The sequence below is a fragment of the Sciurus vulgaris genome (assembly GCF_902686455.1).
Source record: "Sciurus vulgaris genome assembly, chromosome: 14".
NCBI lineage: Eukaryota > Metazoa > Chordata > Mammalia > Rodentia > Sciuridae > Sciurus > Sciurus vulgaris.
The window spans coordinates 12,324,042-12,348,063 of NC_136475.1; the positions used below are offsets into that span (position 1 = coordinate 12,324,042).

At 50.9% G+C, this 24,022-nt stretch overlaps 1 protein-coding gene across 9 annotated transcripts in view; it reads left to right on the forward strand.

Annotated features, from left to right (window-relative positions):
* The window catches only part of NPAS2 (neuronal PAS domain protein 2), a 154,238-nt gene that overhangs the window by 125,156 nt on the left and 5,060 nt on the right, over nucleotides 1–24,022 (forward strand). For all 9 annotated transcript variants that reach the window (XM_079111005.1, XM_079111009.1, XM_079111008.1 and 6 more), the window contains 11 exons: nucleotides 215–297; nucleotides 971–1,077; nucleotides 3,189–3,336; nucleotides 5,463–5,547; nucleotides 8,248–8,389; nucleotides 8,905–9,014; nucleotides 11,083–11,163; nucleotides 15,394–15,540; nucleotides 20,156–20,353; nucleotides 22,329–22,519; nucleotides 22,746–22,838. In XM_079111005.1, the coding sequence (XP_078967131.1) occupies nucleotides 215–297; nucleotides 971–1,077; nucleotides 3,189–3,336; nucleotides 5,463–5,547; nucleotides 8,248–8,389; nucleotides 8,905–9,014; nucleotides 11,083–11,163; nucleotides 15,394–15,540; nucleotides 20,156–20,353; nucleotides 22,329–22,519; nucleotides 22,746–22,838 (1,385 nt within the window). The remainder of the gene's footprint in view (nucleotides 1–214; nucleotides 298–970; nucleotides 1,078–3,188; nucleotides 3,337–5,462; nucleotides 5,548–8,247; nucleotides 8,390–8,904; nucleotides 9,015–11,082; nucleotides 11,164–15,393; nucleotides 15,541–20,155; nucleotides 20,354–22,328; nucleotides 22,520–22,745; nucleotides 22,839–24,022) is intronic.

Consider the following 24,022-nt stretch of genomic DNA (forward strand, 5'->3'; position numbering starts at 1 on the left):
TTTTTCCCCAGCTTGTGAAATAAATTTAGTACCAGCTAATACTGAAATTAGCTACAGATGACGAGTTTCAGTCCAACCCGACTTGGAGCCTGGCTTGCAAGGATCTTAACTTCTGCTACCCATCATGCACTTCTTCGGAGCAAACCTAGGGTGAGCATCTGGCACCCCAAGCAACATTCTTTTCTTTTCTTTCTTTTTTTCCCTTCCAACACAGGAAATGTGCATAGTCGATGAACCTTTAGAGGAATTTACTTCAAGGCATAGCTTGGAATGGAAATTTTTATTTCTGGATCACAGGTTTGTGAAGAGAGAAACATATTTGGATTGGGTCCTTTTCAAGTGTTGTTTGCCTGAGCCAGGTTCTCCTTGGGAGGGGAAAGTCCAGCCTGCTGGGTGGCTGGAAGGCTCGGTGGCTACAGGAAACCTTGTTCCCAGCGCAGGGGGCGGGCTTTCCCCATCACAGAGGTTGATGCCTCAGCCCTGGGGCATCTTTGGGATGGTCCCCTTCCAGTTTCCAGAAAGGCAGAAGCAGATGGTGAAGAGACCCTCCCCTCCCTTCACTTCCAACACCCCTTTGATCCTTTGGTCCAATTTTTTTCTTTCCTTTGTAACATTATTCACGGTTTAAGAACTAGAAATCTCCCTCCCCTGCCCTTTCATTGTTCATTCTACCACGGAGCCACCCCAATCTACAGCTGTTTTTAATTATTCAATAGCAAATAAATTTGATAATTATTTGGGCCAGAGGATGCCAAGGAAATGGAGTGTCTGACTGTGGCAAAACACCGGCTCTCTGGTGCTGACCAGCGCAATGCTGTTTTCTCCCCCTGCTTCTTGAGAAAGGAGACCTCGTGCGGCTACAAACGTGCACACTGTCCCCTGCATGTTGAATGGCTGGCTTTGCGGGGCACGGCCAGCGTGGCATCCTGCGGGTTTCCTCTGATGGGGACTTCCCTCTGTCCTCCTGCAGAGCCCCTCCCATCATAGGATACCTGCCTTTTGAAGTGCTGGGCACCTCGGGCTACGACTACTACCACATCGACGACCTGGAGCTCCTGGCCAGGTGCCACCAACACTGTGAGTAGCCCTCGCCCAGCCTGAGCCCTGGAGCCTTGCGCTTGCTCCATGGGGACCGGGCGGCAGGGCTCTGTCCCTCCGAAAGTCTTCTTGTTATCCGGGGGCATGGTGGAGGTCCTTGCCTACATTTACCCCCAGGTCCTGTTTGAACTTGGAATTCACTTTGCCCTGATGCCCAGCACTCCCGCATCATTCCCATAGGCACACCCTTTCCTCCCAATCGTACAATTAAGGCAATGCCAGAATTTATCTTTAAGTTAGTGATAAGTTCCAAAGACATACTACTGACTTCACCTAGATGTTCTTTAGTCAGCAGTCAGTGGTGTTGGTCACCAACTCTAGGCAATGCTGACCTCTCCTCTTCAGATATCACACCGTCAGTGTCTCCTGGGGTAACTTGAGTTTTCTAGGTAAGAGTTCTCCTAACCGTTTGCATTATGAGATGCTAATGTACATTTTCAGCGTCTTCTGCAGGGACAGGTTGGCTGGGAAAGCCGGGAACAGGTGACATTGTAGATTGTTGATGTTGCATAGAAGGGGATGTGCACAGGGTGTTGGAGGCTCAGAGGGCGCACCCCACAGCTGGAGGGGGCCCAGGGATGGCTCTCTGCCATGGAAGAGTGGAATACCCTGGCACACATGTGTAGGGTAGGGCTCCTGATGTGGGGGAGCTGGACTCACAAGCTTGATCAGTTCTCACTTCAAAAGAGGAATCAAGAATCAAACATTCAAGCCAGTTGCAGTGGTGCACACCTGTAATCCCAGCAACTTGGGAGGCTGAGGCAGGAGGATCACAAGTTTGAGGCCAGCCTCAGCAACTTGGCAAGACTCTATCTCAAAATAAAAACATAAAAAGGGCTGGGGATGTAGCTCTGAGCATTCCTGGGTTCAATCTCCTGTACCACAAAAGAGAAGAAGGAGAGGAGAAGAAAAGAAGGAGGAGGAGGAATTATTATCTAACCTCATGCTCCTCAAAGTGTGGTCCCAGGACCAGCTACATGGGCAATGTGTGCTAGACTTGTAGCATCTCAACCTCCTGCCAGCAGGCCCGAAGAGTCAGAATACCCCTTTACAAGGTTCCAAATAATTTGTGTGCATATTCAAATTTGAGAAGCAGAGCTTCTTTAAACTTCTGATAGCATCTGGCTGTTCTAACAGAGAAAAGCCAAGTGGAAGTATTACCTGGCCTGAGGAAGAGATTTCTGCTCTGTGGAGACCATGCCCTCCTCTGCTGGCTTCTCTCTTCTTCTAATAATATATTCATCAAGGCAGTGGCTCCTTCTGTAGCTTTAGTTTCTAGGTAAGGTTTTTCTTAACCATTTGTATTAAGGGATGCTAAATTCCAAGCAATAAATCCTAAAGTCTTTTTCTTCTGATCCACAGTTCCACCTTCTGCCTTGCACAAATATTAAACTATCAGCATCCATTGTGTTTTGGACACCCTCAAAGGGACCACCTACAAACTAACCTTAGGGGGCTCCAGGCATCTCTGTGGCTGCAGAAGACGGCCCGGGCTGGAGACGTCCATTCCAGACCCTCTTTATTCTAGAACTGTGCAGACTGAGTCTGAACTGCTGTCTGGCAGCCACAGGCTGTGGTCAGCAGTTGCTGGCTGTCAGGTGTAGTTTGGGTCCAGGGCTCCCAGTGTCTGAATGCTCCCTCCTCTGCTCGGCTCCTGTATCTCCAAAACCAGCTCCACCCACAGCGGGAAGATGAGCCCCAGGAAACCCAGGACCTCCTTTTACTTAAACGTCCAGTTTAACAATCTGTCCACATCTGCCCTTATTTGAAAATCTCTCTCAAGCTTTTGAGCATTTGGGAAAATACGTGGATTGTTCTTCTATTATTTAAGAATGCATGCGAGTCTCACAGAAGTGTGACTCAGTGGTGGAACGCTGGCCCAGCATGTGCAAGGCCCAGGTGTGATTCCCCGGCACCGTGGTGGGAATAAAAGTATTAGAGTATTATAGTCACTTAATAGACAGTGCAGCCAGGGAAATAAGCAATGCTGGCCATCGTCTTTTCTAATGTGGATTTTAATGGTAACTCTTGGGGGAAAGATTACTTTCACGTTAACATGTGTTACATGCAGAATCCATTTTCTACCCCAGTGATGCAGTTTGGCAAAGGGAAATCGTGTTGCTACCGGTTCCTGACCAAAGGTCAGCAGTGGATCTGGCTGCAGACCCACTACTACATCACGTACCACCAGTGGAACTCCAAGCCCGAATTCATCGTGTGCACGCACTCGGTGGTCAGGTACCATGCCGGCGGGTCTGGGCTGTGTCCTTGCGGTGCCTGTGAAGGGCGCCTGGGGTCCGTGATGCCTGGTGCAGATCAGCAGCCCCTCGGGGACTCCCTGTATCTGAGGGTCAAGCCTGGCCGTCACCTGCAGCGAACAGGACAATGCCCAGAGCTCACACAGCCCAGGACTGAGACCTCTGAGTTTGCTTCGGGCCCCTTTGAAAGCCTCGTGAACCCTTTTAGGCTGCCAGGATATTACTTAGTAAGTTCCTGCTTCACTGACCTACTTACATATTTTCCTCTCGTCGCTCTCCATCCCCCCGCCTTCCCTCGTCACTGACTTGAGAAGAAAATTAAAACGTTGCCTCTAAATAACTCAAACACATACTCCCTTTATTTTTAATGTTCTAGAAACCCCTGCTGGCAACTGAGGCAGTGTTCAGAGAACAGCCAGGCTGACCACGGGAGAGGGTCCCCCACGGGGGCCTGGGGACCTCAGGGAGCCCTCAGCCCAGGGCACCAGGAAAGACAAGACACCCCTTGTCGCAGAGACATCCCGGGTGGGGTCCCAGCTCCGAGGGGTGGAGGAGAGAATTCTTCTCCCCACCACTCCACTGCAGAAATGTTAGGGCCATAAGTCAGTTTTAAGCTGGTTTAGAAAAGAAGCTTTTGAGAAAAAAAAACAAAAAAACAAAGAAAGGCTAAAGGTCTGTGTATCTCCTTATCCACCAGGTTCTGTGTCCTAGACTCAATCAGCCATGGATGGAAACTATTCCAAAAATAATTACATCCGTACTGAAATGTAGGCTTTTTTTCTTCTTCTCAATGTTTCCTAAACATGACAGTGTACCAACAGCACATGCAGCATTTACATGGTGCTAGGTAGGATCAGTGATCCAGGATGCTTTAAAAGGTAACGCAGATGCGTGCATCATTTAGTGTAAGGCACTAGAGCGCCTGTGGACTTCAGTATCCACAGGTGGTCCTGCAGCCAATTCCCTTGGATGCAGAGGGACCACCGTATATGCGTATAACGACAGATGAAGGAGCATGGGCTCGCCATGCCTCCTCTGCCTGAGTGTGCTCAGCAGCCGTGGTGCACAGGGAGAGAGCAGTGCTAGCTTTCCTCGGTCCCAGGTCACCACATTTTACGCTCATGCTTAGAGAATCACTCTTTGATTCCCGTCCACCCTCGGGGACTTTACAGCAGGGCTTTGTGACTTCACGGCCAGCCCCTCACTGCCCCTCAGCCTGGGTCTGTCCAAAGGGCTCAGGGAAGGCTGGACATCGTCCACACCTTATTCTCCAAGTGCTGACCTCGCTCTGCCCTTCCATCTCCTACCTCCCAAATCTTAGAAGTGTCCAGAGACGATCGGAAGTGCAGCAAATGAACACATAAGGGGAAAAGCATCCCCAAGCGCGAGGGCTGCTTCTCCCGGGACCCCAAGGCCTGCAGTTCCAGCAGGGAAAGATCGGAACAGGTCACTTTGGCATCACAACGTTGACCCAGTTTACCTGTGAAATTGACAAAGCAAGTCCCTAGATGAGGCCCTAGTAGTCTGGGTCTGGCTAATTCTGTGTTTGAGAGAAAACTTTTTTTTTTTTTTAGAAATGTAATGACTAGAAAAGTTTCACGTCACCCTTACGTAGCCACGGTCCAGACAGAACAGATTTTCAAAACAGCTTTTCAGGCTGGGGAGATAGCTCAGTCAGTAGAGTGCTTGCCTCACAAACACAGGCCCTGGGTTCGATCCCCAGCACCGCAAAAAAAAAAAAAAAAAAAAAAAAAAAAAAAAAAAAAAAAAAACAGCTTTCGTCACTCAAAGGCAAAAACTTACCCCACAGATGAAAATGTCTTTTTAAAGACAATTACATTTGAAAATTTCAGGGGGGTAGAGAACTGTGAAGGAGAGAGTCATAAAAACGTTCTGCAAAGCGAAGCATTTTGGACATAATGTCAGAGTCCCTCAAGTGGAAATTACCCGGGGAGTGAAACTCAGTCCTCACACCAGAGCAGACCTGGCTCCTGGCTGCCGCCTCTGCTGGGCAGGGGTGGCAGGGACAGAAGCCCTCGGGGCCTGTTTGGGTGGTGTCATCTGGAGCGTCCTGCCTCCACTGTGGTCTCTCGCTTTCCTGCGCAGTTACGCGGATGTCCGGGTGGAAAGGAGGCAGGAGCTGGCTTTGGAAGATCCGCCCCCCGAGACCTTGCACCCCTCAGCCATGAAGGTAAGTGCATCCTGCCCCAGGGTAAAGGCAAAGGTCAGCTAGGCACAGGCTCGTATGGCTGGTGCTGATAAAATGTCAACGACAAGGACAGAGCCACGGCATTTATGGAACACTTTCTCCTCTCCCTCAGTGTTCCAAGTGTCCTTCAGGCATGTTCAGGACAGTCCTGAGAGGGGACATTGTCACTGTCCTCGGCCTTGGATGATGCAGGGACGCACACCTACCCCAGGACCCTGTCACTGGCAGAGCTGGGTTAGAAGCAGCCCCTGCACACACGGCACAGCCGGCAGCTTCCCAGCCTCCCCTGAATGGCTACAATAAGCCCCCTTTGCATTGATTGCACAAATAAAAAGCTGGGGAGTAAAACTGTCGTTCCACTGGGGTGTGGAATCATTCCAGAGCCACTGTCCCTAACGTGGCCTAAGCGCCATTGTGTGGCCCCCACGTCGGGGGTGTCCTGTGGATGCGCTCACCTCCCACACTACAGGTCATTCCTGCCCTTGTTTCCCTTTGGGGCACTGGGCATGGAACCCAGGGCGTCCAGCGGACAAAGCACACATGCTACGGCTGCGCTGCCCCAGCTCCGCTCGCTGGTTCTGCCTCCGTTTCGGGGATTGTGGTGGATGTCCAGGCCGACCCCACTCTGCACAGGGAGCTCTACCCTCAAAAGGCATCTGCTTCCACAAAGCTTATCCCCTCCCTTCGTTCGCCCTGATTCTCTGGTCCCCTCTGGCCTGGCTTCTCCTTAGGCAACGCAAAGGGTCCACAGAGAGCATTGTAAGTAGTCCAGAGCCCCGTTCCTCACAGCAGACACGAATGTGGGAAGAGAAAGAAAGGAAGGGGAGTGACGTGCATCAACAAAGCGAAGACTCCGAAGACTCCGGCTAAGCAAGAGAAGATGCTGTCAGCCCCTCGGTGAAATAAGGATTTCTTTTCACCACTTGAAGGACACACCCCAATTTCAGCTATGTTAAAACGAGGGTGGGGGTGTCTCTTAGAACTGATGAAGGCAAGCTCTGGGTGTCCAGCGACCTGTCGTGCGCCCGTGGTCTCTGCAGCAGCCAGGGTTCGGTCCTTCAGCTGTCTGTGATCAAACAGAAGCATCTCTCATCCCTGGGGGACTGAATTGGAAGGAAAGAGAAGTCACCTCTAGAGATCAGAGAGCAGACGGTGTCTCTGGAGCCGCAACCGTCCATGGTGGCGTGTTCCATGTGATTCCCACCTGCACACGGATGTGACAAGCTGCACTTGTTTATGGAAGTGTTTGTCACCCAGCTCTGTCACACAACACATCGTGTGTCATGTCAGGGGACAGCATTAAGCCATTTATAGCAGGCGTTGCACACAGCACACATCGCAGCCGCAGGACAGGTGTACCTCATCCAGGTGGAAATTCGTCACTGAATTCCTCTGGGAACTCTAAGCCCAATACGATGTCTTCTCTAATCAGTACACAAAACACGACTTGCATGCTGATCTAACGAGAGCCTTTTAAAGTGAAAGCTGTGGGACGAAGCTTCTCAAACTCTGTCCTTAGACCTTCTTTTTTTTTTTTTTTTGATTCAATCTGCCCTTGACCGACATGTTCGTTAAACAGGAATTCCTGAGCTTGGGTGTGAGGTGGGGTGGAGGCAATGGCTGTGAACTGCACAGGAAGGGAGCCCACCCGCTCCTCCTGGCTGAACACACAGTTCACAACCAGTTGTGGTCTGGGCCCCTCAGTGGAGCCTGGAAGGGGACTGTCATGGAGCAGCACAGTCCCACAGTCGGTGTCTCCCACAGCACACCCGCCACATCCTGTCATTCCGTTTTGCACAAAGACCTGGAGGTTGCATATCAATCAGTTCACCCTCACATGCACACACACACACACACACATGGACGTGTATTCTCATTGGAGCCATGGCTGAAAAGACAGAACAGCCACAAGGACCCACACATGAGATTTCACAGGAAGAGTGTGGGTCTGGACCAGCCCATTGACATAGCTCAGAGTAGGCTGGCAAGTCCCATCCTTCTGACACCAGGTAGGAACAGCAACCAGGAAAGGAATTACTTACTGTTTTCTTTTGTTGTTTAAAAATTGCCATAACCCCTGTGTTCATGTCCCTATGACACCTAAGCCCTGGAGGAGGGGATTCGGTCCCTCAGGGTTGGACACTACCCTCTTCCCCATCATTCTGCTTGGGGAAGGTGCATGCTGGGAGCCAGGACCAGTTAAGAACCAGAAACTGAAAGATAGGCGACCGCAGTCCCTTTGCCTGTTTCCTGCTCCGGGGTCAGTGGGGCTGGAGAGGCTGCTTGTGGGAGGCCACCTGGGCTGTGCACTGGAAAGGTCCAAAGGCACTTGTCTCTCTGGACGGGTCGTCAACCTAGTGCTGACAGCAAACTTATCTCTAGAATCTGCTTCTCCTGCTTGTCTCAGAAAGACAAAATTCAGGGTGCAAAAAATTTTCTAAAGTGCAAAGTCAACTGGGAAAACCTAAAAAAATCAAAATAAGAGGTGACAAGTATAATAAATGCTGTTTCAGGCCGCAAGTCTCGAGATGATATTCAGAGCACCTCTGTGCACATGTGCTGCACCCAAGTTTCGGGCCCGACAGCTGGAGTACAGCTTCCATGCTTCCACATGCTCAGAACCAAAGACACAGCATCCATCCACGCCTTCTGCTGACAACGGGCTTCGTGTGTGTGTTTCAGGACAAGGGCTCCAGCCTGGACCCGCAGCAGCACTTTGACGCCCTCGACGCGGGCGCCGCGGGCCTCAACGCCAGTCCTTCGCCGTCGGCCTCCTCCAGGAGCTCACGCAAGTCCTCGCACACAGCCATGTCAGAACCCGCCTGTGAGTGTGGGTCTGTGGCGGGGCGGAGGGTGGTGGACCCCACCCGGCCAGGGGGACCAGAGCCCCACGGAGGGTCCCTGGCCCGAGTTGAAGGGCAGTTGGTGCCTCCTTGAAAGCAGAAGTTGCCCTGCAGTGGACACTCCCTGGGCTTCTTTTCCACTGACCTCCTGCCCCCGTCACCTGTCCACACTCTGGTGTCTCTGCTGCCGCACCAAGGAGAGACATAAAGCAGGTGACGTGTGGAGCAGACACCGGTAGTGTCTCTGGTGAGGCTCTGGATCAGCAGCTGGCTGGACCCAGTGCTGCAAAGGAAGCCGGGATCACCTGGTGTCTTCCACCTGCTCCCAGGCCGGGCTCTGGTGGCGTGGCTAAACCACCTCACCTTGACGGACTTCCCTTATCAAAGGTTCCGACCGAGCTCTTGTGCCATGCACACCCTGGTCACTGTTCCCCTCTGGCTCAGAAAGCTGGTGAGTCTCTGCGAGTCAGGAAGGTGATTCCTTGCTCTCTTCCAGCCACTCCGACCAAGCTGATGGCAGAGGCCAGCACCACGGCTTTGCCAAGATCGGCCACACTACCCCAGGAGTTATTGGTGCCCGGGCTCAGCCAGGCGGCCACGATGGCGGTACGTGTGTGACCCCGAACGTCTCGACAGGGGCACGCCACCATGTGGAGGGGGCTGCAGAGTCACCGGCTGAATTTCCCCAGGAGTCAGTTTGACTTAGAGGTGGAGAATATGGGGTGGCAGGTGGGGGTACAAAGTTACATCACTTATTTGGCAACTAATGTTAAGCATTGTGTAACAAATTAACATGGTGTATGTCTATAGGAGACAAAATCCAAGTGGAGTTTTAAAAATCAAACTCAAAACTTTAAACCTGAGATCATACCCCCAGGTCTGGGAGGGCACATGGTTAGGATCCCCCTGTTTGGAATCACGCCTCATGCGGGCATGAAGCCTGTTGTGAACAAAAATGCTACCTCTGCACGTGTCAGGGCGTGGCACCCATGGGTGCCGGACCTTTCCAGAAGGCCCGGGAACAAATGGCCTCTTAGAGAGCACACCAGCCATAGGCAAAGTCACTGACATACAATATTCTGGCCAGCTAGTGCCATGTAACAAACCACACCTGACTTGGTGGCATAAAGCAGCAACCATTTATCATGGCCATGGAGTCTGGGTCAGGAACTCAGAAAGGGCGTGGTGATGGGCCCCTCTGCCCCTTGGTGTGGGGTCTCACCAGCTAGCCTAGAGAGTTCCCGTCCTAGACAGTACTCACCGGACTGTCCAGCACTCAGCCTGGAGTGGCCGAAGGCTGGGCTCTGCTGTGGCCATTCATCCTTCATGCTGCACAGGCCTCTCCATGCCTTGGGCTTCTCCCAACAGGGTGGCTGGATCCCAGGAGGACACATGTAGAGATCCACAGCCATCTGACCTTACCTTGGAAGTCACGTAGTGTCACCCCTACCTGTCCTCCCAACCAAAGCAGTCACAAGCTCCCTTCATAAGCTCTCTGACAGAGAGGGACATAAGACTTCTACTCTGGCACGGGAAAAGTATCCAGGAACTTCAGGGGTCACATCCAGATAGCTGCCAACCACCTTATACCCACCCCCCACTGACACTTTGAGGCGGAGTCAGTGTGCCCTCAGCCTTGACTTTCTTCCTGAGAAGCTTGGGTGAGGTCGTATTCTCAACATAGGGTCTGACCAAGACCACTTCCTTCCCCCAGCCCCCTTGGCACTAGGAAGCTGTGGCTGCTCTTCTTCCAGAGCCTGTGCTGTCCAGGATGCCTCTGGTGATACCTCAGTGTGCTTGTGCATCCCTGCAGCTGTGTAGAGGGACCCAGTCAGGAGAACCCAGTCAGGACACCCAGACTGCACCTGAGATCCCTAACTCAAAGCAAGGCCTTCTTGCCCCCCATTTCTGTCCCGGGTAATGCTTCCATCTGGGCTTCTTTTTCTAGTCCCTAATTTGGGGATAAGGTCAGAAAAGTCCTTTTCACTTTTCTTTTAAAAACCATATCAGTCCATGGAACGGGAGTTGGCATTTCTCATTTCTACACCTTCCCTGAGTGATCAGGGAACAAGGTTGTGTCTCAGTTCACATCCTGGGAGTCTCTAAAGATTCCAGGTGACCAGTGAGATGGCCCTAATCTTCATCCCCTGGACGAGGTCCTGGATACAGACACGCACAGTATGTCTGCCTGTCTGTGTTCCTGTTGGACAGAAAGAAAGAGGGCCTCACACAAAGCTGCCCCAGGTTAAAACACATCCACGTGGCGGTCGAGACTTCTTGGCGTCCTGTGGAGAAGTAATCACCTGGTCAGAAGAGCAGCCAGTCCGCGGGTCTGGGGTAGAATCTAGAACAGGGCGAGGTAGGGGCACCGGGGCAGAGCAGCCGAGCTCAGGCAGGGGCAGTGGCCTTGCTGAACATGGTGAGCAGGAGTCATGGGCCCTGGGTGCCCCGGGTCGCCTGCACCCCATGCCAGCCCGGGTTGGCCCCAATGACGTGCCCTGTGTGGAAGCTGTGTGGCCAGCGACTCGCCGCCTATGCCTTCTAGAAGTCTTCACTGCCAGCTCTTCACCTCGGGCTGGCAGGTCCTCTAAGTTGGAGAACCCAGCCCAGCGAGGGACTGGCCCTGGAACGGCCCGGAAGCAGCACTGGTGGACAAGTCCCCCTCTCTCCCCAGGCCCCTCTGCCCTCCCCGCCGGCCTGTGACCTCACGCAGCAGCTCCTGCCTCAGACCCTTCTGCCTGCTCCCACGGCACAGGTAAAGCTGGGACTTGGACGGGCAGACAGACCGTGACAGGGTGGGTGCGTTGGCGCTGGTGTCTGTCACACACGGGCACCAGCCAAGTCCCAAAGGTGCACGTGGGGGCGTGTGAGGGAGCCACTTCCTCTTCTGCCATCCTCGTCCTCTCCACATCGTCTCCAAGTTCTTTGTCCCCGTGTCTGTTCTTCATCCCTGTGATCCTCATGGTTAATCTCTCTGCCTTCTCTCTCTCTCTCTATCTTTTGTACTAGGAATTTAACCCAGAAGTGCTTTACCACTGACCTACAACCCCAGTCCTCTTTATTTTTTTATTCTCAGACAGAATTTTGCCAAGTTGCTGAGGCTGGCCTTGAACTTGCAATCCTCCTGCCTTGGCCTCCTGAGTTGCTGGTGCATTTCTTTCATTTTTTTTTTTTTTTAAGTTCAAATTGGCCATATGTTAGGAAAAGTCTGAATTAGGCCAAATGTCATAGGAAGACTCAGAAAGGATCTAAAACCTATGGGTCCAGTACGATAGCTACAACATTTGCTTAAAAAAAAAAAAAAATGCTGGGGGCTGTGGTGTACAGCTATAATCCCAGCGGCTTGGGAGGCAGAAGGATCTTAAGTTCAAAGCCAGCCTCGGCAATTTAGCGAGGCCCCAAGCAACCCAGCAGATCCTGTCTCTAAATAAAATATAAAAAGGGCTGGGGACGTGGCTCAGTGGTTAAGTGCCCCTGGGTTCAATCCCCCGTACCAAAAATAATAATAATAATTATGAGTAATTCCTTCCTGATTTCAACAACTTTCAGCCAGCTACTCTTGGGGTCAGTCTGTGATCGGGGTATTAGGGACACGGAGATGATTGATTGTAACACAGCTCTTGCTCTTAGCACTAACAAGAAGGGGGATACACATAAACTGAGAAATCACCAGGTCGGGCAGGTATTTTTATAAAATTAGTAAGAAAACTGTCTGCTTAGGGAAGACCGAGATGGCTTCCCAGAGGAGGTGGCATTCCACTAAGCCCTGGAAGGACGACTAGGAGGTTGCCAGCCTGAGAATTAGGGGGCGCAGAGAAGAAGGCCCCAGGTCTGCTTTGGTGGGAGTTAGGAAAATGTCTGACATGCGGGGGCCAGACGAGAGGCTGACCCGAGCAGGGGCCTCCCACAGACGAGAGGCCGACCCGAGCAGGGGCCTCCCTCTGTGGTTGTGCAGGGTCGAGCCTCGGCTGAGCCTGGAGCTCTGACTTCAGTTCCCTGAAGGGCCGTTCAGCTGCCCCAGTCCCCGGCCACACACTAGCGCTGGGTCCCCGGGGGCCGCGTGCCAGCACTTGAACTAGTCGGAGCGTGGCCTCGCCCGTGCTGGTGCAGGTCTGTCCCTGTATCCTCGTGGAAGTGGCCGCTGGCGCTTTCCTGGAATGAGAAAGACACGTGCTTGGGTCTGTTTCTGGCTGCCACCAGGTTTGAATAATGATGCGAAAGCTGCTCATCCAGAGTCTGCTAAGTGAAATGTGTTCTCAGGCAAAAAAAAAAAAAAAAAAAAAAAAAGAATAATTTTTTTCCTTCTTGAATTTCCAAGACACAGTTAGTAAGAAACTAGTAACTTTTTCAATCCAAAGGCACATGAAATGAGATTTCCTTAAACTTCTGGGTCTTTCATATCAAGGAATATCTATATTTATAAAATATATGTATGATTAAGTTCCTTTAGGAATTTTCTCTCTCATCTATTGAACTTCATTCTTCTTAATAGTAACTGCTCTTGGTCTGTTAGGAATACTACGCTTAATAATAACGACCTTCTTTAAGACATTCTTGTGTAATACAGTTGACCCTCGGTATCCACAGGAACTTTGTTCCAGGACCCCCCACAGATACCATAATGCATGGATGTCCAAGTCCCTCCTATAACATGCGTAGTCTCTGCATGTGACTGACACGCATCCTCCGACGTGCTTTCAATCATCCCCAGACGAGGCATAATACCTGTGGCAGCATAAATGCTGTCTGAATAGTTATGACGCATTGTTCAGGGAATACTAACAAGGCAACAGTTGGTCTCTACGTGGTCGGTGCAGCTACACCTTTTCGAGTATTTTCCGGCAGAGGCTGGTTGAATCTGCAGATCCAGAGCTCACACCACTGACTTCCCAAATCATCTTAGATGTCTTCATTCTCACCTCAGGTGACTGACGAGCGTCTAGGATTTTCTCTTGTTCCCTTCACTGGGGGCGTCACTGTAGCGCCCTGTCAGGGAGGAGAGGGAAAAATAAAATCCAAAATTTGGGGCTTGGTCACCTTGACAACTTGTGGTTTCCCAATAAGCCTCTTTGGCTTTACACCGTGTTTCTAAAATGTCCCTAAGTTAAGAGTGGTCCTTTTGTCAAAAAGGCCACCAGTCAGGAAGGGTGTGTGGCTAAGCAGTAGAGCCCTGGCCTAGCGAGCACAAGACCCTGGGTTTGATCCCCAAAACTGGAAAAGAAAAAAAAAAAGTCACCGTCAAGAAGATATCGAGAGACCAATGACTGGGCTTCTATTCTTCAGCAACAGCGCTGGCTCCTGCTCACTGCCCAGGCCCCTGGACACTCCCAGTCCAAGCCAACTAAGCAACCAAGAGCAATCCCTGCCAGAGGTGGAAGGGGTAGCCCTGAATGTCTCTCCTGTGGAACCAGCCTGTCTGGTTTTTCCAATGACATACCTGATACAGCTTGTTTGCTTTCTCAATGGAATGTTCTTTCAGAGCACCAACTGAGTGCTGTGCCGTGCTGGTGATTTCTGCTGGCAGCCCACTCGGGCATTTTTAAACTCATGTAACAGCCAAACATTCTGTTTAATGAAGTCCAATGTCAAGGGTGCTCTGATTGAGGCAGGAGCTGCGGACAGGAGTGGAGGTAGCTAGCAACACCTCTTAGCCCTGCCCTGAGAGTGGGCCCTACCCCCGTCCTGCTGTGTGACCTCCAGCCAGCTTGACCTGAGTTTATGGTGAAGCAGTAGAATGTTCACATTTCTGCTTGCCTGGGGCAATGGCTGGGGCATGTGGGTCTCTGCAAACACAGCACCTGCCATTATTATTTTTATTGGCTCCTCTTGTTATTATTTTGCTGATCTCTGCTATATTCTCAGTTCTCCCAGTCTCCATGTGTGGGAGGCCAAAGGGTAGAGGAAAGAAAAGAGAGAAACCTTGGGGGCACTTGCAAATGACATTTGGCAAGAAACTGGAGATTTGGGAATAGAGATAGAAGGAACAAGTCATTGCAAAAAAAAGAAGAAGGAAGCCCGCTGGCCCGGTGGCACACACCCGTGGCCCCAGATGCTAGGCAGGAGGACCCCTTGAGCTCAGGAGTTGGAGACCAGCCTGGGCAGCAGAGCAAAACCCCATCTCAAAACAACCACTGCCAACAACAACAAAAAAGGAAGGAAAGGAGGGAGGGAGGCAGTTAGGAAGGAAGGCAAGAAAGAAAGAGAAGGGAGGAGAGAGAACAAGAAAGGAGAACTCAGCCTAGCAAACTGATGTGCCTCCTCAGGAAGTGGCAGCCGCAGCCCCAGACAGCCCAGGGAGGGGCTGCGAGCCCCTCCCATCTTGTGATCTCCTCCAGGACAGAGCTCACCTACAGGGCTTCCCTGAAGCCCCCCTAGGTCCCAGGAAGGGCGTCAGGCTCCGAGGGAAGGGAAGGGGTGTTTACAAAGCACAGGCGAAGGCCTCTTTACAGGGTGCCCCCCGCCACTGTCACCCTCTGGTAAAAGGCAGGTGACTGGCTCTTCGTGGTTCTTTTCTGTACCTGTGTAGCACGCGGGAAGGTCCCAGGCCTGACTAGAGGACCAGCTCTAGGATAATGACAGGGCCCAGAGATGCCTGTGAAGGTGTCACGTGCAGAGTACAGATAAGAAAAAGGAACTTTCAGGGACCCCGCTTTTGATCTTCAGCCCCAAACCCTTTGTCCCCTGACTAGATATGGAAGATGAGATTGTAAGCATGGCTCTCAAAATCATGATCCTCTTCTGTGGGACCCCAGCCTCTGCGGTAATCAGGCCTGCAGATCCCGGTGGGCCTGTCATCACCAGCCTGAGAAAGACGGCGGGGACCCAGAGCACCTGCCCCCATCCCCAGCCTCTGCCCACTGCCCCGCGCCCGGCAGTGGGCTCCCGAGGGATGCTGGGAAGAACGGCTGAGGGGTGGGAAGGGAAGACCCGTCGGCCAGGCCCAAGTGACTCTCTGATCTGGTTGTGTTTCCGACTCCGCCTGAAGTTCTCGGCACAGTTCAGCATGTTCCAGACCATCAAAGACCAGCTGGAGCAGCGGACCAGGATCCTGCAGGCCAACATCCGGTGGCAGCAGGAGGAGCTTCACAAGATCCAGGAGCAGCTCTGCCTGGTCCAGGACTCCAACGTCCAGGTGATGCCCCTGACCGAACTGGCCTCTCTCCTCCCCTCCCTGGGCACAGCGCGTAGCTTCCACTTTGGAGCAGATGGGACCCCCACACGTCCCCTCCCCATCCCTGCATGCTCGTGGCCTAGGGAAACAGCCACAGGCCAAGTACAAGGAGGGAGGCCACTTACCTGTGAGACGCCCCATCTCCAGGCCAAACAAAAATGCCCACAGGCTCCTCTGTCCCTCTGCTGGGCACGTTCTGCTCACTGCCCACCTGCACTTTCATCATGAGCCTGACGTTGGAACGCCCTCATGGACACCTGCCTTGGTCCTGGGTTAGGGAGAGCACCTCGGGCCTCTTTCCTCTGAGCCAAGGGTGAACACGTGAGTCAGGGACCCTGGGAAGGCATGCCATCCGTGCTCAGCCTGAGGGGCACAGCAAAAGGGGCTGGGGCTGGCACCTCCACACCACCCTCGCTGTTGCAAGCCCCTGGGGACACTGCCCAATCAGACCGCAGCCGGTGTCACCCTGACCCCCAGCTATCACTTCATAGAATCCTCTGAGTGTTATTTGGAAGAAAAACTTCATGTGTTGGATCTCTTTGGAGGAGCAATTTTTTTTTTTTTTACCAAATTTTATTTCATTTTAGGACAGTTTGTCCTCACAAGTGCATGGCTGGGATCAGGCTCCTGATTGCCAATGTCTATAGCTAAGCTCAGAGTTTGCCCTGGGAGCACTTAGGAGAGAGGTGGGGGGAACAAAGCGGACCCCTAGAGAGATGGCTGGCGGCTCGTCCCTGCTGCTTCCCCCGCCGCTGCCGCTCAGACCCTCTCCTGGGCACCCAGCTCACCTGGGACAGGCGGGCAGACTGCAGGAGGACAAACTTGCTCCACTCCAGTTACCTTAGTGGAATTTTTACACTGACAGAGAAGGGGAAATTGAATGAGAAACTGCTAATAGCCAGGTAGGCCTATAAGCCTCCTCAGTGGCTGGACTTTTCTGCTTCCTGCCTTTTCAATATTAAAGCTAGATTTTAAAATAACAGGCAACAAAGTTATCACTTTCCTTCCCTGTTATGAAGAATCAAACTTCATGACTGGTGCCATCTACACCCCAAAGAGCACCTAAGCTCAGCCATGGAAGAGGCAGCAATCAAGCCTCTGGGGCCTTCCTTCCGTGTTCACTGCTTTGACCTTATCTGTGCAGTGGAATTTTCCAGAGAACATGGAAACCCACACAGAGCCACACCAGAGAGAGCGTTTCCCCAAGCAGTCTTTTTTTTTTTTTTTTTTTTTTTTGCAAGATTTAAAGAAATACATTCCAAGATGCTTAACCAAAATGTGACATTGTTTATATTTTAAAAAATGATTTAATTGTAAAAAAAATAAGCACATAAAAATGACTTCAGTTTCTACCCCACCCCAAATGGGAGGAGGATTCGGAGCCTAATGATGATTCCTTATGATATGGGCGCCCCTTGCACTTTCTATTATTTGTGCTTCCAAAATGTCTTGTAATGATGAGAATTTATAAAAAGTACTCAGATGAGAATCCTGGAAGATCACATGTGAGTGTAGAATCTACTGGTTCTTGGAAGTTAGAATTTGCTTTTCTCTGACAACTTTTCCTGCTTTTAAGAAGTCATCTTCTTGAGCCATAAAATTCACTTTATTGTTGGTACAGAGGTCTGGGCGTGGACAGCAGCAAACCAGGATCCCCTACAGGGACCTTTATCCCAACTTGGCCTTTCCCTATTTGAATTCATTGGTTGAGGATTTTCACTGAGACGGTGCCTACAGTGCTTCCTAAGTGGAATTTTGTTTAACTGGGTTATGAGGGAGAGGTCCCCTGAGGCTGCTGATGTTTGCACCTAGACAAGGTCATGATGGGTCTCACGTGGGCCGGGCTGTTCTGCTGGGAGGCCCGCCACCCTCCTCCCATCCGTGGAGAGCAGCCTCATGCTTGTTTGGAAAGCATGTGCGCCCTCTGCTGGCTGCTCAGATGAATGCCTAAAAAGACAACTAGCAAGGGCAAAAGACATTCCTTGATTGGTTCCTTCAGCCGCCCATCAATCCATCCATCCTTCCATCCATTAAACATCCATTCATCCACCCATCCACCCGACACTCATTACATACCAAGAACTTGGTGGAGCTCTCTGGGGACACAGAAATACAATGGGGTTTCTACCTTTGGAGAGCATATATGGATGGTTCAGAGTAGTCTGTTATGTAACACTAACAGGATGAGTTTGAGCAAAAAAGCTTCACTCATTCATTCATTTGTTCATGTATTTTTCCATTTTTCACTTATCGGACACTTTTTATATGTCCAAAGAGTCAAAGGAGCAAAAGCTCCTTTTCTTTCATTTTATATTGCTATTATCTAACATTTATTCCACATTTGCTGTGTCTTGGGTATTTTTTATGCATTGACTTTATATAATCCCTTATAAGGTAAAGTGTTGTTGATGTCACTGTTTATGAATAGGAAACTCTGGCTTCAAAAAGTTATGAAAAGCTCATACTGCGAATAGATGGTAGGGTGGCAACTGGAACTCAAATATGTCTCTTTTAATTTGGATTACAAAGTCTGTCATAAATAAAGCTTGCGTTTATTCAAACTCTACTCAGAAGGTAAACTGTATCCTATCAGAAAAAAATATATGGGAATTGGAATTTTTATTAGGTTTTGGCTGAAGAGGTGAGGAACAGGTTACCCTGCGTGCTATAAACAAGCCATATACTAAGGTAGCTGGGACTACAGAAAGTGCTCGTCTTTAAACACGTGGATGCTAGATCTGAGATGCTCGATACCAGAAAATTCATCTTAGCTTCTCAAGGGGCAGAGAGCCCTCATCTTAAAACTATAGGATTCTTGCCTGGGGAAGGGGCATAAGAGGAGATTGGGGAGACATTTGAGCAGATCGGTCTTTGGGGGCTCCTCCAAGCACCTGAACGGTGTGGCTCTATACCTGCCTACGACTGTACACCTGCTTCCCAGAGCTGAGCTGTCACTCGGCAAAGGTCCACACGTCAGTCTGTACTGGGTGTGAGGTTGGATCGGCCTGATTGGAAGGGAAAATGCCAGAGGCTGGGAGGAGGAAACCCCCTCCTGAATACAGAGCCATGGGCCTAGATTGGAACAGAACGTCACGTGTCAAGAACTGTGACAGAGAGAACGCCAGATGTCTGTAAGGCCCATGAGGGGCTTTTGTTAAATGAGTTTGGTGGAGATCTTTGTTTAAATTATTATTAAATCTGCCTTTCTTAAACATGTAGAGTCAATTCACAGATCCCATTTTTCTTACAAACCTACTAAAAAGAACAATCCTTTCCCTGTTTTTTTAGTTGATGTTCAAGTAGTTTACAAGTTTAACAAATCGTGAATAGTCAGCATTATCTGCCAAAGCCAGATAATGTACAGATTTCATTTCTCTGTCTTTCAAACATTTCACATATCTAACAAAGAAAGGTTAAAAACCAAAGTAAGACCTTTCTAAGCACTTCAGCTGTTTTAAATCAAATACAGCATCCAGTCCCTGTGGGATTGGTTCCAAGACACCCTCAGACACCAACAACTGTGCATGCTCAAGGGTCTCACGTAAAAGGGTGCGGTGTGTACCTAGACCCTGCGCACATCCTCCCGTGGACTCAGTCTCCTGGGACGACTTATAACGTGAATGCAGGGCAACCTTATGTACCTGTTCCACTCTTGCTTAGGGAATGAAGACCAGGAAGCACGTGTGCATGCTCAGCCCAGATGCATCTTTTCCCCAATGGTTTCCGTCTAAGGCAGGTGGGATCAGCAGATAGGGAGGGCCAAAGGTACGCTGCACAAACTTTCTGAGGAGAGAGTCTCATGAATATTCAAACTCTTTACAAATGTCATCAGGTGCTCTCAACCGTTTCTAATTGAAATGACCAGGCTAACATCTCACAGCCTACTAGGTGTCTGGGACTTCTGAGGTGACAAAATACATGGGGATGACCGGGACGGCTGTGAAACTGAACCCTAATCTCAAAGCACTTGGACACGCTGTTGTGACATCTTCTCTGTTTATAGTCCTGCCTGGGAAGAGAGGGTCGCCTGCTTCCTGGGAGCAGATTTGCCACCTCAGCTGAGGGCACTAGGCTAAAGTTTCCCGAGGGTAACATGGGTGCTGTCCCTGGTCACTTTGCAGAGATCCAAGGTGCCCCCAAAGGGTCCCATCCTACTTCAAGGAAGATGAGACCCACGCTGCAGGTTAGCCAACCTTCTGCCACCACTTTATAGTGCTCATTTGATTCACAAGGCATCTCTCCCTTCTGACAAGTAACTGATAAGCCCCCTGAGACTATAGATACGTGCTTCCAATTGCTTCCGGAGCATCCGGAACTAAACTTCTTTCACCCTGGCAGGTGCCAGCTACAGGATGGCAACCTTCAGGAAGGCAGGGGCTGTGCTCTCCAGCCCAGCCACTATTTCTGGAGACTTTCACTGTGCTGGAAGCATCCTAGGCCCCTGCTGTCCATGAGCTGAGCTGATGATCTACCAGCCAGAACGGGGACAGCAGGAATCTGACTGTCCTGTGACAGGGAGACAGAGGAGGCACACCCTGCCACCTCCACCTTATGGCTGTTTCTCTTCTGCTCCCAGATGTTTCTGCAGCAGCCTGCTGTCTCCCTGAGCTTCAGCAGCGCCCAGCGGCCTGAGGTTCAGCAGCAGCTACAGCAGAGGCCAGCAGCAGTGTCTCAGCCCCAGCTTGTGGCCAGCCCACAACTTTCAGGGCAGATCGCCTCAACCCAGGTCACAAACCAGCACCTGCTCAGAGAATCGAGGGTGATATCAACCCAGGTAAATGTGCCCTCGTCCCCACTCTGTCCTTGCCATGAAAGCAGGCACTCTTTCTGTCTAGGACACGCTTGATTTCTGCAGCCCACGAGGACTGCAAACCTATACGCTGCTCCTCTCTGGACAGGGGATGGATTATGGTGATGGGCCTTTCTTTTAAGTCATTTTGAAGATCTGAATTGTAGTGGCTTCCTGCTGTATTTTATGACCTTGCCCTAAAGACACTGAGCAGCTGAAACTCTCCGCTTTGACACTGAGTTAGGATTGGAGGAGGAAGAGAACATCCCAAGCACTCACTGATGGCCACGTGTCCCTGCGCACCTGATCCAGGTCACCACTGCCCACTGGTCACAGCCCTTATCCACGTGAGCAGCCACCGCTCACTGTCTCTTGCCCCAGGCCACCTTGCTCTTCCTGATCACCCACACAGTCCCTGCCAAGCCCTGCCTTGGTGACCATTTCCACTCATCACACACCACCAGTGACCTCGCAATCTGACTGTCACCAGTGGGTAAAGGCACTTCTGTGGAATGGGATGGAGAAGACCTGAGCCTGCTTCTGGCATATCACAGATGGGAGGCGTCTCCTGGAGCCGTCGCGTGTACACAAAGCGAGGGATGCCCTGGTGGGCATCCCTGAGCTCCTGTAGGCATGGGGGAGCAAAGCTGGACCAGAGGTGTCCTTACCTTCAGGGAGCTGCTGGTCCAGGGAGAATCTGGGAACTTAGCCAGATCACATATAGTGCAACACGGATAAGGGAAATCATCCCTCGTAATCTGCAGGGGATGGGTTTGAGTACTCCTGTGTGTACCAAAACCCACAGACACCCAAATACCTTATTTAAGATAGCACACTAATCACAGAACCTATGCACATCCTCCTTATATAATTTTTTTCTCCTGGGGATTGAACCCAGGGCTTCAGGCATATCCTCGGCCACTGAGCCATGCCCCCATCCCCTATATACTGTTAAGTCATCTCTGCATGGCCTATAATATTTAATATTATGTCGATGCTATGTCGTTTTGTCTTGTTCAGAGAATAAACACAAGAACGTAATCCGGACATGTTCAGAACAGGTGCAACTTATTTCAAAAATTTTTGACTTCACCTGTATAAGAGAGTTTAATCCATCTTGATCCAAATTCGTTTGGTTTAAAGTCCAGCCTTTTTGATGTGCAAGGGCATCAGGAAAGCAAATGTGTGAGAATAGCCAAGGAAATTTTGTAGAGGGGAATACTTAGGAAGCATTCACACTATCCGACATTGAAAGATTTGGTTCAAGCTCTGAAAATTAAAGCGCCATGATATCACTGTGTGAATGGAATGGACAGTCAATGGAACTGACAGACTCAAAATGCAAACCCAAGTCCCCTCCCTCCCTCACTCATTATTTCATGCAACAGATATTTTCCAAGAGTGGTGCGGAGGAGAGTAGTAATTAAAAATGATGGTGTGTCAAATGGTAACGTGGGAACTCTGGTGAAGATGGGGTTAGGGGCTGGAGTTTCAGATAGGTGACAGGGAAGGCCTTCCTGCAAAGATATGATTTGAGCAAAGATCTGAGGGAGGAAAGAGTAAAACATATTGATATCAGGGGGAAGAGCATTCCACACAGATGGGTCAGCATGTGCAAAGGCCCTGAGGCAGGAATAGGACTGGTGAGTTGGAGAAACAGCAGAGAGTTCTATGTGTCTGAAGTAGAATTTGTGAAGTGAGAAAGTATTCGGGGCACATTTGTTACTTGTCTGCTGAAACTTGTCACTAACCAAGGTTCACAGGATTCCAAGAGCCCCTGAGGCACTCCCAATCTAATGGGAAGACAGTCACAAAATCAAATGAGTTCAATACATAATGAGTAGGCCCTGCATCAGAGGAATGGCCAGGGCAGGTGGAAGAATGAGTCTGGGGGAGTTTCCTGGAAAGATGACCTGATTTGAGTCTGAGTTTTGTCCTTCTTGTTCAAACAACGCTCCAGGGTCTGAAGCCAATACGGGGTTCCCAGGTGATGCAGGGCAGCAGCCGTCCAGTGAGCAGCCTGACAGCCCAGTTCAGCAGCCCTGCAGCTGTGCTCCCACCAGGCCTGAGCCTGAGCACACCCACTACGGCCTCCCAGGATGCCAGCCAGTGCCAGCCCAGCCCTGACTTCAGCCACGACCGGCAGCTCAGGTGGGAGGCCAGGTTCCTTTGCTCTCAGCTACGGAAGCAGCAGGAGAGGGCTTGGGGTCCTTGGAGGTGACCCTCTGCCTCCTGATCTGCTGAGAACAGAGTTGGGGAAGCAGGGACAAGGGTCAGTCACAGAAGAGCCAGCCAGGCTGCACAGGCGCTGCCCAGGGCCATCAGGGCCACAGCAGGCGCTGACTGACATCTGCCATTTCTCTCTTCCTGCTCGAAGGCTGCTGCTGAGCCAGCCTATCCAGCCCATGATGCCTGGGTCCTGTGATGCGAGGCCACCCTCAGAGGTCAGCAGGACTGGACGACAAGTCAAGTAGGTGGCCCTGGAGGAGGGAAGAGCAGAGAGCTCCCCGGATGGGCAATGGCCCCAGGCTGGGCTTTATCTGTCTCCTTAAAATGATGCTCCAGAACTTCATGGGCTGGGCTGGTGGGCTCACTGTGAGTGTCCTACTAAAGACAGGCTCAAAGCGTGCCCCTTCGCGGCGACTCGTCCCTTGAGCTTCCACTTTTTCCCTTTATGCTGATTAAACTTCTTTATCCAGATTCCATGCTTCAAACAGGACCTGAACAAAACAGTTAACGATACCTCCAGTGTGGTATCATCTTGGAATTTCATTACGGCTCTAAAAGCCTTTACCCTTGGTGACAGTCCTGGTAAACGTTCCCTTCTTTCCTTCCTGAGAGCCCCCTTGGGCCCCTGCTGGCTGTCCCACAGGCACATTTTGAGCTCCCTTGCTGTGTTTCTGTGCCCCAGGATTGTGAGGCCCTTCATTGTGGGGCTCCCCTTCCCTCCCAGAAACATAGCCTCCTCCCTCTTGTTTCCTGTCTTAATCCATTTTCTGTTGCTATAACAGAATACCACAGACTAGGCAGCTTACAGAGAACAGAGGTTTATTTGGCTCATGGTTCTGGAGGCTGGGAGGTCCAAGAGCATGATGCCAGCATCTGCTCAGTATCTGGTGAGGGCCTCCCAGCTGCATCATAACATGGTGGAAGGCTCACACGGCAACACAGAGCAAGCATGCCAGCTCAGGTCTCTCTTCTCTTCTCATAAAGCCACTCATGCCCTCGTGACCTCCACCACCCTCGTGACCTCATCTAACCCTACTTACTTCCCGGGCCCTGCCTCAAATACCAGTAATACGGGACTTGGGGGGTTAAGTTTCCAACATGACACATTCGACCTGTGGTACTTCCCCAGTCTCTTTTCTACCTGTACCCCCAGGACCAGGAGCAGATCTGCTCAGCTGTTTGATGACTGGGAAGAAGGATAATGGAGACCTAAAGTTGAATCATTTAAAAGCTAATGGAAAATAGTTTCTAACCCTTTGAAAGGAAGCAAAAATAGAACTTTTGTAGACATCTGTTTTATATAAACTCTGGTTGAATTTGGGTTCCAAGCTCACCAGGACAGCGCTAGCTAATGAGGCCTGGCAAGTATCTCCAGGGACCATCCAGAGAAGACCTTCCTGTGTCCTTCTGCAGCCCACGCTAACA